This window comes from Anolis sagrei, chromosome 7, assembly GCF_037176765.1.
Source record: "Anolis sagrei isolate rAnoSag1 chromosome 7, rAnoSag1.mat, whole genome shotgun sequence".
Classification (NCBI taxonomy): Eukaryota; Metazoa; Chordata; class Lepidosauria; order Squamata; family Dactyloidae; genus Anolis; species Anolis sagrei.
Genome location: NC_090027.1, coordinates 28,609,716 through 28,622,886, shown reverse-complemented (window position 1 = coordinate 28,622,886; position 13,171 = coordinate 28,609,716). Strand labels below are relative to the sequence as shown.

Below are 13,171 nucleotides of genomic sequence, written 5' to 3'. Positions count from 1 at the left end.
ATAAGAAATAGATTTAACTTGCATGCAAAGTTGCAGGTGCCTTTCATTCTATTCATGAAAGACAATCTTGTGTATCTGTATGTGTTACAGATTGGCAAGGAGCAAACGTGAAAATCCAAATTCAGACGGCTTCTTTCGGACCAGCTTTATTCATTTAAATGCAATAGGCAAGGTACTCCTTGGTAAATCTCTCCCACATTCACCCTCCCAATGCCATGTTATACATTTAAAATGCTGCAATAGTCTGCAATACAAATCTTCCCTTCTCCCCTACATCTTCTGCTTGCATGATAAGCTTTCCAATATAATATTTTACCTTGTGCATTCTTCAGTTTTAATGATTTCATATTATCAGTTACATCAACGGTTCTGGTTCAGAATGTGTGTTTCTTCCATACATGTGTGTTTAAAAAAGTTAATTTCCTATCTGTCACATTAAGACTCAAAACTACATGGTTACGAGATCTTTTCTACCTTTTTCCTTATAAGGATGAGATAAGGATGGGATGAGCCCCTGGTTGCGCAATGGGTGAAACCCTTGTGCCGCAGGACTGAAGACTGATAGGTTGCAGGTTCGAATCAGGGGAGAGTGCGGATGAGCTCCCTCTGTCAGCTCCAGCTCCCCATGCAGGGGCATGAGAGAAGCCTCCCATAAGGATGGTAAAACATCAAAACATCCAGGCGTCCCCTGGGCAACGTCCTTGCAGACAGCCAATTCTATTACACCAGAAGCGACTTGCAGGTTCTCAAGTTGCCCTTGAGAAAAAAAAGAAAAAAAAGACAAAAGGATGGGATGAACTCGACCCAATTAAAGACCCTTCTCTACCGACATTTTAGAGTGCTGTGTTTTTATCTAGTGCTTTTCCTGCCCAGTCTAGATGGTCCATGTGGACACTCTATGATTGTGTTCATATGTTTTGACTTAGAAGAGACCTCGTGGGCCATCCAATCCAACCCCTTCCAAAAAGCAGGAAAATCATATTGTAGTACCTCATTGTTAGGAGAGTCGGATACCAAGCTAAATGTCTTATTATTATTTGAAACAGAACAAGATCAGTACACAGCAAACAAGATCACTATGGTGTTGTATTGGATCACACATCGGACACTGCCCTAATATCTAGGACTTTGTGATGTATTGACAAATAATGCATGCAGATCCAAGTAGGGTGGCCTTTTGCAACTGACAGATGGTAATTTTGTCAGTACCGATTGTGTTTAAGTGCAGGCCAAGGTCTTTAGGCACTGCACCCAGTGTACTGATTACTTTTCCAGTTGTTTCTCTGCAATCCTGCTGTCACCTGGGATTGCAGCATCAACAATCCGTACTTGGTTTTTTAGCATGATCGTGAGGTCAGGAGTCTTGTGCTCCAAAACTCTGTCGGTCTGAATTCGGAAGTCCCAGAGTAGTTTGATGAGTTCATTTTCTGTAACAGTTTTAGGCTTGTGATCCCACCAGTTCTTTGTCACAGACAAATAGTATTTGTGGCACAAGTTCCAATGAATCATCACAGCAATGGTATTATGCCACTGCTTGCAGTTATTGTTGTTGTTATTATTACTTTCACTTAGTTTTCTGAATACATTCGCACCCGTTACGTAAAAACACAAGTGAGGTGTATCCTTTGTGGCTCCAAAAAAGAACATCCTTCAGTAGACACAAAGATTTGTGTGTCCTTAATTTTTTTTTCTTTATTTCCGTGTTGTAAAGCTGTCTCAGTGGTTCCATATTCTTGTTATATATCAAGCTGTTATATGGATATTATTGATTATTTGAGGCAACTTTGCCTGGTTGCTGTTGTATAGGAAGAAAAGCCTTTTACCTTAATAATACTAGTAGTAATGTTCTATATAACCTATGTAATCTAATCTTGAACGAGGCAAAAAAAAGTAAAAATAATTCATATTTGCATCCTCCTAATGAGGATAGTTATCTTACTCCTGACTGTGTGTAAACATTCAGCTCATTTTTTCATCCTCTGCCACTGATAGGAAGACTGCCTCAGTGGTTCTCTGAAAGTTTTTTGCTCATTGTTTGAATTTAGGAAGCAGAACTAATCTTGACCTACTTTTGGGGCTTCTGTAAGTGTCTTCTGAAATGAGAAAAGATGATGTTCCTTTGGGAAATTCCCAGACGTGCTATTGAGAGCACCCAGAACTTCATGGTGATTTTGTATAATAGCGTTTATTACGATACTGATAAAATGAACTCACTTTCAAGGCATGTAGTAATCTATTCCCGCCTGCCCTACAGCAACCATTTGAATACAATCATCTCTGCATTTGAAGAACTAGACAAAGTTCCTATAATTTCACCTCTGAAATGACTGAAACTACAGAACAAGACTGTGAGACATTATGTTGATGGACTTTATGTATTCCTGCCACTGTTAAGGCCAGTGATATTTTGCAAATATTACCTTGCCCTTGGAATACACTGTGGGTCTAGTTGGCCCTGTATTTAGATATTTTTTTTGGTCTTTGATTTTTTATTTCTTATAGTTGTTGTGTAGATTGTATTGTCGAAGGCTTTCATGGCCGGAACCACTGGGTTGTTGTAGGTTTTTTTGGGCTATATGGCCATGTTCTAGAGGCATTCTCCCCTGACGTTCCCCCTACATCTATGGCAAGCATCCCCAGAGGTAGTGAGGTGTGTAGGTTATTTTTAAAAATGAAATCATCAAGTAGTAAAAAAAGTCTTTCCTTTCTTCCCAGTATATTATTGGATTAGAGGTGGATTATCCAGAATTAATGATACCTAAGAGTTTTTTTTTAAAAAAAAGCTAAAGTGATATCATTGAGATCAGAAGGGTAATTAATTCTGTAGGAGAGTAGACTTAAAAACAATTTCACTGGAAAAATGCATGCAGGAAAATATTTGTATATCACCCAGGAGTGTGGTAAAAATGCCCGCTAAAGTATGTTTGAGGGATTTTCATGCTTATGTGGAGGTGCCATGTAGTAGGACGTGTAGAGTCCTCCATAGTCTCCTGAGGAACCAGTGTGGTCCTTAACCATCTACATTGTTCAACTTACCGAGGAGATAGACTTAGGAAACCTATTCACACACTTATGAGACAATATCAGTTGGTGCTTTCAAGTTGCCTGTCAGTTTTCGGTGATATGAATTAGATAGGGTTTTCTTAGACAAGGAACACTTACGAGGTGGTTTTGTGAGTCCCTTCCTTTGAAATTCAGTGTAAATCACATGTTATTCATTGGTAATCTCCTGCTTGAGTGCTAACCAGAACTGGCCCTGCTTAGCTTCCCAGATTAGACAGGATCCAGTGCAGTAGTTCCCAAACTTTTTTTAACCAGGGACCACTTGATCAAGGACCACTTTTACCAGGGATCACTCTCCAACATATACGGTTCGGATCCAGCTTACTTGTCCGAACGCAACTGCTCCTATGTCCCACCTCGCAATTTAAGATAATCTGGGGAGGCCCTGCTCTCGCTCCTGTCAACAGCGCAAATGCGGCTGACGGGAACAAGGTGCAGGGCCTGCTCGGCTGTGGCCCCCTGCCCATGGAACACACTCCCAAAGGCCTTCAGACAATAGATGTATGCAGCTTTTAGTGGGACAAGGACTGGAACGGCAACTCGACTGATGAGATTGTTTTATGCTTTTAATAACTGTTTTGATATTTGGTGATGTACTGTTTTTAATATGATTTATGTTTAAAGTGTAGTTTTACTATTGTAGTTGTAAGGCATTGAATTTTGGCCATTATCTATGTGTAAACTGCTTTGAGTCCCCCTAGGGGTGAGAAAAGCGGGATATAAATACTGCAAATAAATAAACAAACAAACAAACATTAATACCAAAAGGGTTAGGAATCAGTTTTTGTCAACTTTAGATTTGGTTTGATTATTTGGAGTGCTGATTCAGAAAAATGCATTGGATAGACCACATCAGCACTAGTTTCTGATACAGAACGTATGCCATCCAGTTGTGGGATGCTCGCCACAGAAAACCATATTTAATAAGTCTTGGCACTATAAGAGAGTTTTGCAAGACCAGTCACTCTTGTTGCAACTGTATATTAATGATGAGGCCGTGGACCATATTTTAGTTCTTGCGGACCATTGGTGGTCCATGGATCTCAGGTTGAGAACCACTGCTTTAGAGTTTGTAGTCTGGATTTAATAAACTGTGAATGGGTTAGAACATCTGGTCTGAATATAATATTCCTTTGATGTACTGTATCTAGAAGTTTGTTTTTCTCAAATTATTTAGCTTACAATGCTATGGGGCAATCTGTCAATGATAGTAGTTCTGTTTGTGAGTTATGAATGCATACATGGGGTCTAAATGGAGAATATAAATACCTCAGAATTATCATTACATGACTCCAGCTTATGTGTTCATATCACCCAATAGGATTCTAGCAGTAAAATGCCATCTGAAGTATTTGTTCTTATTTGTGTAGGATGATGCATCTTTTTTATTGTTGTGTTAAGCTTTCATCATCCTGATTCATTTAGAAGGTTTTGAATGCTGACTAAGGCAAGAAAGCAGTGTTAATAGTTTTTAAAATAACAAAACTGGACTCCCCAACTTTGTAATGGTTAAGAGCAAATCTGACATTAGCCTTCCAACAGCTATATCTGCATTTTTATAATTTACAGTTTGTAGGCTGCACATTGTCTTCGAAGTAGTTGACGTAGATCCATCCATTAAACCTGGCAATCCAAGTTTTATACACTGCAGCAAATTCAAAAAAAGTGACAAAAGCACAAAGGTGTTGGAGTGCATCATAAATATTAATAGTCTTTCCAATGCAGCATCAGACCTTCGTTGAGGGGGAAGAGCTGAATTTCAAAGAGATTAAGTGACCTGCTCAAGGTTAGGTTGCATACCGTGTGCAAATTTGCTCTAGTTCGACACAATCTGTGGAGTTAGTAATAGAAAGAACGGCAGAATACACACTGGAATAGATGATATTGGGTTGGTTCATGGCACTGTGTTGTAAAGGAATCCTGTTTTGTGTTTCTTCCCCCTTGAAGCCACAGCCTGGAAAGGGTTACAGTTGAAATGCCTGTAGCAGTCCGGAGAAAATGTGAATCATTGAGTGAGGAAAGAATGGGAAGCCGGTGTTGCAAGCTGTTTTATGGCTCTGGGTTAGGATTTTTGCCAAGCATGTATGTTAATGGTACATGCTTTTAAGCCTGGCCGAGGTGAAACATATCGGTGTGGCTGTGTGGCCAGAGGGAGAGGAGAGAAGTAACTTTTGGTTTCCAGCCCTTTCCCTTGGCGCCTTCCTCTCGCCAGCTGCTTCTGCAGTGTGTGGATGCGTGAGCAACATGGAGGAGGGAGGGACATCGGCTGCTGCTTTTCCCAATATCTCTTTGACGGCTTCCACTGCAGGGGCTGCAAGGACGGGAGGCAATCTGGATGAATCCGAAAGGTCAGTGCCATCAATAAATCACCCACAGAAAGGTATTTGAGGGGAAGCTTAACCCGCTTCTCCTCCTCAAAACCATATCCTGTAGATATTCTGGATTCCTTTAAGGGGGGGGGGGGGAATGCATTCAGTTGTGTGATTTAGCGTGTCATTTTGCAATATGAACCACAATATTACAATTCATGCATTTTTTCATGCATTATTTTCTTGCATATTGTAAAATAACGAAGATAATTAAGAAAAAAATAGATAATTGTATGGAGCCTTCTATTGTTGTTATTTCACTAGGCAATTACACGAAAAAGTAATACTTCTTCCATTTTTCTGATGGTCTTTTTAGCATTTCATGAGCTGTAAAGAACAATACTGCATTGTTATTTCTGCATATGTGATCTGAGTCTTAAGAATAGAGTTTAATTGGGTGAAACGCAATCCCTGTGAGTTTAATTATCAGGAATGTAGTGTATTTGCATTTGGAAAGGAGTGTTGATTGAATTAAGCATTGTAGTTTCCGAAAACTTGTTTTAACCCTGGCTCCTCAGCCAAAATTCCTTGTGAACAAAGCAGCGTTTATAGCTTCAAGGGAATTCCATCCCTTTCACCTTGGCTGTTAGATTCTTCCCTTTGGCTGATTTGAAATAAGGCAGGTACTGTTTTAAGTTGTGTTGGGATATTCTACTAAACAGAGAGACTTGCAGGGAGCAGCCTGGGAAGAGTGGCTGTTAAACTAAAAGCATACCTTAACTGAGCAAATGCAACCTTCCACCTGATTTTTTTTAAACAGTACAGGGTTATTTGCAAGACTAAAAAGCAGGAAGTAGGTGGGATCATAAATCCCAGTTTCATTTGACATGCAAATATACAACATTCAGGTATTTTAATATATGACTCCACCCACTTGGTAGATTCAGCCTCAAACTAATGGTAGCCTCTAGGACTAAATGAAGTTCAGACTAGATTCCCTAGGAGGTTTTTTCATTTTTTTATTTGTTTGATGAAGGTAAAAGGTTTATATGTATAAAACCACATGGAATTCTAATTTTTGTACTCAATCTAGAAATTGTTTACATAATTGCCCTATGTCAGTGGTTCTCAACTTTCCTCATGCTCCGATCTCTTAATACAGTTTTTATGTTGTGGTGACCCCTAACCATAACATTATTTTTGTTGCAACTTCAGAACTGTAATTTTGCTACTGTTACAAATCATAATGCAAATATCTGATTTGCTAGATGTATTTTCATTCACTGGAGCAAATTTGGCAAAAATACCTGATGCACCCAAATTTGAATACTGGTGGGGTTGGGAGAGGTTGATGTTGTCATTTGGGAGCTGTAGTTGCTGGGATTTATAGTTCACCTACAATACCAGGAGCATTTTGAACTCCACCAAGGATGGAATTGAACTTGGCACATAGAACTTCCATGACCAACAGAAAATACTGGAAGGGTTTGGTGGACATTGACCTTGAGTTTTGGAGTTGTAGTTCACCTACATCCAGAGAGCACTGTGTACTCAAAACAATGATGGATCTGGACCTAACTTGGCACGAATGCTCAATATGCCCAAATGTGAACACTGGTGGAGTTTGGGGGAAATAGACCTTACCATCTGGGAGTTATGGTTGCTGGGATGTATAGTTCACCTAGAGTCAAAGAGTCCCCTTCAGGGTTGAGAAGGGTGGGATGTAAATGAAATAAATAAATACGCTTTGCTATAGTAATTGCTTAGAGTGGACTGTATTGTATGTGCATGCATAAGAATAAGGACAAATACATCTTCTAACAATAGAGTTTCAAAATTTAATTATCAGTGTGAATTGATTGAGGAATGAATTTGGCAGCCATTTTCATGTGGTAAATAGATATTGCAGGTATAGGGTGGAGCTTACTCTGTTTTGGGACACTTCTCAGCCAGAATAGTTCAGTCAAAAGCAGTAGAGGAGGGCATTTTTTACTGCCAGTCTGACCTGCGGGCCATATATGGCCTTTGGAAAGGGTTTTTCTGTTTCCCGGAACTATTTTTGTGGTTTTTCTGGTCCCCGGGACCTCAAAACGCCCCAGATGGCATTTTGGAGATTGTGGAGGGCATTTCCACCACATGGGAGGTCCCTCTGAGCATTCTAGGGGTAAAAATGTTTTTGTGAGATTTTTTGGAAATGTTTTTTGCCTCTACATGCTCTCTGGAAGTATGGGAATAATTTCCATCACATTTTGTTGCCATTGGACTAATGTTAGCACAGAAGAGGTCTTTAACAAAACAAAACAAAAGTGAACAAAAAATGACCAACTCATGTCCTGCTATTAAGAGTCCCTATCTTGGGAATGAAACAGCCCAAGAAGGCACCCCTGGCTCCTAGAGGTCCTTTTGAGGAGTTAGGAGCAATATATAGGCAGTTCCCGAATTAAAACATTCGACTTACAAACAACTCACAGTAACAAAGAGGGGCAAGACAACAAAAAGTGAGAGAAATTTACTCCTAGGAAGGTAAATTCACTCCTGAAATAATTACCATGGGGAAAAGGTGTCTCCACTGGAGGTTTATCACCAATCCTTGTTTCTACAACAAAGCAATTTTTTTTCAAAATCCAATTATCACAGGGATAGAAAGTGCAATGAAATCTTCTGAACAGGGGCACGGAGAGCAAAATAAACTCCATAGAGGTGTTGACTGTTCCTTATGATGGCCAAATATATGTGTGAGTGTGTGTGTTTTGTGTTTGTATGTGTATATATTTAGCTGGAGTTCCACTTAAAAATGTACTTGTACAAACAAATTCAACTTAAGAAATAATTTACAGAACCTATCTTGTTCATAACTAGGAGACTGCCTATATATGCGTGTATGTATGTATGTATGTATGTATGTATGTATGTATGTATGTAGATAGATAGATAGATAGATAGATAGATAGATAGATAGATATTATGGGGGTTGTATTTCTCCCATAGGAAATATTTACAGTATTTTTATTCCACCCTTCTCACCCCGCAGGGGACTCAGGGTGGATTACAGTGTACATATACATGGCAAACATTCAATACCATAGACACACAACATATCTAGACAGCCACACAGAGGCAGCTTAACATTCCAGCTTTTTTTATGAGGGCATTATGGCCACAAGGGGAGCTGTCTCTTCACTGTCCATTTGTGACACTGATGAAGTACTTCTTCATTCTTTGCATGCCTGCTGGGGATTTTTACGGCGTCGTAAATTAGTTAAATTAGCCTCACTGCATACGGTACCTACATTTCCTACTTGACAGGCAACTGTCTTTCAGGCTGCAAAGGTTGACAGCAAGCTACACACAGTCCCTCAAACTGTTGGAGGGCCGGATTATAATTAAAAAAAATATATGAATGAATTCCTATGTACACTGGACATATCTTATTCATAGTGCAAAAACACTTAAAAACAATACAATAATTAAAATGAAGATCAATTTTAACAAATATAAACTTATTAGCATTTCGGTGGGAAATGTGGGCCTGCTTTTGGCTGATGAGATAGGATTGTTGCTGTTGTTGTTGTTGCTTTCAAGTCATTTCAGACTTAGGTTTATTTATTTTATTTATTTATTTCAGGCACTTCTGCCTCGCCCTTCTCAATCTCCTAGGGGGGATTCAGCGCGGATTACAACCGGCACAATTCGATGCCAACAGTTCAGCAGATAAAATACATAACCACAAGTTAAAACATTCAATTAGTATAATAACAACTAAAAGCCAATCTAGTGGCCAACGTTCACCAAGTTCTAAAATCCGTAAGTCCATTCAGCATTACCATAGTCCTTTCCAAGTTTTGATCGTCATTACCTTGTCAGTCTGCCAGATTACCCAAAGGTCTGGTCCCATATCCATGTTTTCAGCTTCCTTCTGAAGGAGAGGAGGGATGTTGATGACCTAATTTCCCCGGAGAGTGAGTTCCATAGGCGAGAGGCCACCACTGAGAAGGCCCTGTCCCTCGTCCCCACCAGCCTCACTTGTGATAGAGGTGGGGCCGAGAGCAGGGCCTCCCCAGAAGATCTTAAGCTCCAAGGTGGGACATAGAAGGAGATATGTTCGGACAGGTACGCTGGGTAAATGACCTTGGAGGGTCATATCCGGCCCCCCGGGTCTTAGTTTGAGGATCCCTGCTCTAGAACATGGCCACATAGCCTGAAAAAACCCACAACAACCCACTGTCGTGTGAATGTCTATATGGCGGCCTTCATGTTTCAGGCAGAGGAAACACTGCCACCACAGACGACCTACTGAAGACGGGTTGCTGCTTACACATGCGCAGAGCAGCTCTTCACTTTGGGGAGTTGAGAATTGCTGCCTCCATGAACCACTTCCAGTAGCTTGGATTGCCACATGTACATTCAAACAGCAACTCTATTCTTCAGGGGAAACAAGATGATCACGGACCACCTCTGAAAGTGCAGGACCACTGCATGTACAGTTGCTCATCCCCATCCCAAAGCATAGGCTTGTTGTGTGAGTATGTACATGAGTTTTGCTGGGCAGCAGCTTTGGTGTCCAGCTGCCAGGCGCACATTCTTCATGCCAACCCCTTCTCCAGCTGCATGTTTTACAGACTTAACCCTGCAGGGAGCCTTGGCCCTGCCGTCACTATGTTTGTGGTCTTTCTCCTTTTGTGAGAATCCTGTACTCCAACCTCTGCTAATGTACAAATATATTGCCACTTAAACAAATGCATTCATATTCATAAAGCTAAAAATATGGCAGACTTTTAGTTTTGTTCCATCTAGCTCTTTAGCAGCTTTAGTTCTTATATGTCTTACAGGATCAGATTCAGTTCTTGTATCAGGAATCCTTCTAAAAAGCATTACTGCCTCTTTGATTCAGGAATCTCCCACAGCGGTGAATTCTAGAGCTCAGTTAAAGAGGCCGTAATAAACAAGTCTGGTTTTAAAACATATTTGTAAATATCATAAGCTCTTTGATGCTTTTTGTTGTTGTTTGCGATTATAAATAGATGTTGTTTGGTAACTGGTGATTAGGTTCTCTAATTAATATTTAATGGTTCTTTTAGTAGGCAGTGTTCACAAAATAGTGTAGGAAACATTTCCCAGTTCATGGAGTGTTTAGTTCAGGGCAGACAAGATCAGGCATGATGAAGCAATTCAAGGAAGCAGACCAGAGTGGGAAGAATTCCAAAGCAAATTGCATTTGTGAAATGTAACTTGCATGGGGAAGAGTTGTAGTTAAAAATACTTACAATTTCTGGGTTGTTGTAGGTTTTTTCCACCTAGCTCCAGCAGACAAGAGTTCTTTGTCCCACTCTGGTCATTCCATAGACATATAAACCCATTTTCCTAGTTCCAACAGACCTCACTACATCTGAGGATGTTTGCCATAGATGCAGGCGAAACGTCAGGAGAGAATGCCTCTAGAACATGGCCATATAGCCCGAAAAAACCTACAACAACCCAGTGATTCCGGCCATGAAAGCTTTCAACAATGCTTACAATTTCAATGGGTAGATTGCTTTAAATGACCCATGAAGGGTTGGATAGGTTTGTATTACCTGTGGCAGCCCTATGAAAGAAATCCTAGATACTTACTTACTTATTTAGGCGATCCCTCGTAGTCCGAGGATGATGGTCCTCCAAGGTCGGTGTTCTGTCGGTGGGTGACTGTGGAACCCAATTCTTGATCTGCATTTTCTCCCGCAGTGAGGGCATTGGTTTCCAGATGGAAGGCGGTCTTGGTTGGCTTTGGCTTGACGCGCCTTCCTCTTGGCATGTTTCTCTCTTTCGCCCTCCATTCGTGTCTCTTCAAATTCTACAGCAATGCTGGTCACAGCTGACCTCCAGCTGGAGCACTCAAGGGCCAGGGCTTCCCAGTTCTCAGTGTCTATGCCAAGAGCTTTTAAGGTTGGCTTTGAGCCCATCTTTAAATCTCTTTTCCTGTCCTCCAACATTCCATTTTCTGTTTTTGAGTCCAGAATAGAGCAACTGCTTTGGGAGATGGTGATCGGGATCCAGACAACATGGCCGGTCCAGCAGAGTTGATGGTGGAGGACCATTACTTCAATGCTGGTAGTCTTTGCTTCTTCCAGCACGCTGACATTTGTCTGATAGTCTTCCCAAGAGATTTGCAGGATTTTCCAGAGGCAGCGCTGATGGAATTGTTCCAGGAGTTGCATGTGCTGTCTGTAGACTGTCCATGTCTCGCGAGTGTATAGCAGGGTTGGGAGGACAATAGCTTTATAAACACGCACTTTGGTATCCCTACGGATATCCCAGTCCTCAAACACTCTCTGCTTCATTCGGAAAAAAGCTGCACTCTGTTACCAACAGACTTTCTTGAATCCTGCAAACTCAGAACTGTGGTTTGCTTGATTGAGTCTATCTCACTATAATGTGGTCTTTCTCGTTTCCTACAGCCTTCTACATTACCAAGCATTATTATCACTTCTCATGATATGGCCAATATATGATAGCCTCAGTTTGATCATTTTGTCTTCTAGAGAAAGTTCGGGCTTGATTTGCTTTTTTGTCAGTCCATGTCACCCATAGAACTCTATTCCAGTACCACATTTCAAATACGTGGAATAGGGAAGAACCTCCCACAGTTTAAACATGCCGAAAGAGTGTCCCATGTTGCAATTTTGTGTATTTATTCAGTTACATCTTGGTCTTCTATCATTAATGAAACTCGAGAACTGGGGGTAAATTATCTGTACAACAAAATTAAGATAAGAAAAGGCTGGAAAATGAGAGATGAGGATCATGGTAAAGCAAATATGATTAAAATAATTGTGAGACAATTTAAACCACAAATTAAACTTTTTTTTTACAAAATGTCAATTATACAGTTTTATGGAGATGGAGAACTGCCAAATGTTTGTATCAAAAAGGAGTGACGGAGAACACAAGAATGTAACCAGATATTAGCATAAAATGATGCTACCAAACCGAACAAAACATAAGGAACCCATTAGTCTGGTGCTGGGAGATATTGAGAAAGTAGAAGGGCAGAGAGATCATCTATAAAGGTGCAAAAAGAACCAAGGAGCAAAACTTTGAACTTGCATGAGTTTCAATAAGGAAAAGTTGATTGACAGTATCAAGAGCAGGAGAAGAATTGAGCAAAACAAGAGTCAAGGTCTGACATCTTTTTGGCACAAAGAAGAGAGATAGAAATACAAGCCAGAGTGATATTTGGCGGATGATACTTGATAGTGTCTGATAAGAATCTGTTCAAGAGACTTGGCAAAAAAGGAAGAGGCTCAGACTGAACAGTAAGATGAAAGTTTATTATAACGTGATACTTCCATTCTTCAAACGAGCAATTAAAAAATTCAAAAAGCAAATTAAGGAGAACTGGGAAAGAGAGAGGTGAAATCCAAGTGAAAAGTAAGTGTAGAATAAAGGCTTTGTGGAATTATCTATCTTCTTATTTATTTCCAGTATTTCTACCCCATTCTTCTCAACCCTTGAAGGGGGACTCAGGACGGCTTGCATTTGGCATAATTTGATGCCATTTAATATAACAAAGCAATATAACAACAATTAAAACAATAAATAGAATATTAATTAAAACAATAAAAACAGTATTAACTGCCATATCACCATTCCAGTCAAATTCCATATCCAAAGCGCTATTTATATCTGCTATCCAAAACCCTGGTGCCAGAACTACGACTTCAAATTCCTCCTAAAAGACAGGAGGGATGAAGCTGATCTTACATCATTAGGAAGCAAGTTCAACAGACGGGGCTACAGCTGAGAAGGCCCTGTCTCTCGTC

General features: G+C 40.3%; 1 protein-coding gene across 3 annotated transcripts in view; it reads left to right on the top strand.

The window, feature by feature from the left end:
- The window catches only part of ARHGAP32 (Rho GTPase activating protein 32), a 236,503-nt gene that overhangs the window by 58,309 nt on the left and 165,023 nt on the right, over positions 1 to 13,171 (top strand). Inside the window, exon 1 of one of the 3 annotated variants that reach the window (XM_060787496.2) lies at positions 5,300 to 5,411. The exons of 1 other annotated variant lie outside the window; for it this stretch is intronic. In XM_060787496.2, the coding sequence (XP_060643479.2) occupies positions 5,308 to 5,411 (104 nt within the window). In that variant the 5' untranslated portion in view covers positions 5,300 to 5,307. Of the gene's footprint in view, positions 1 to 5,299; positions 5,412 to 13,171 lie in introns of those variants that run through there. One more of the 3 variants, XM_060787497.2, reaches the window with a different exon arrangement.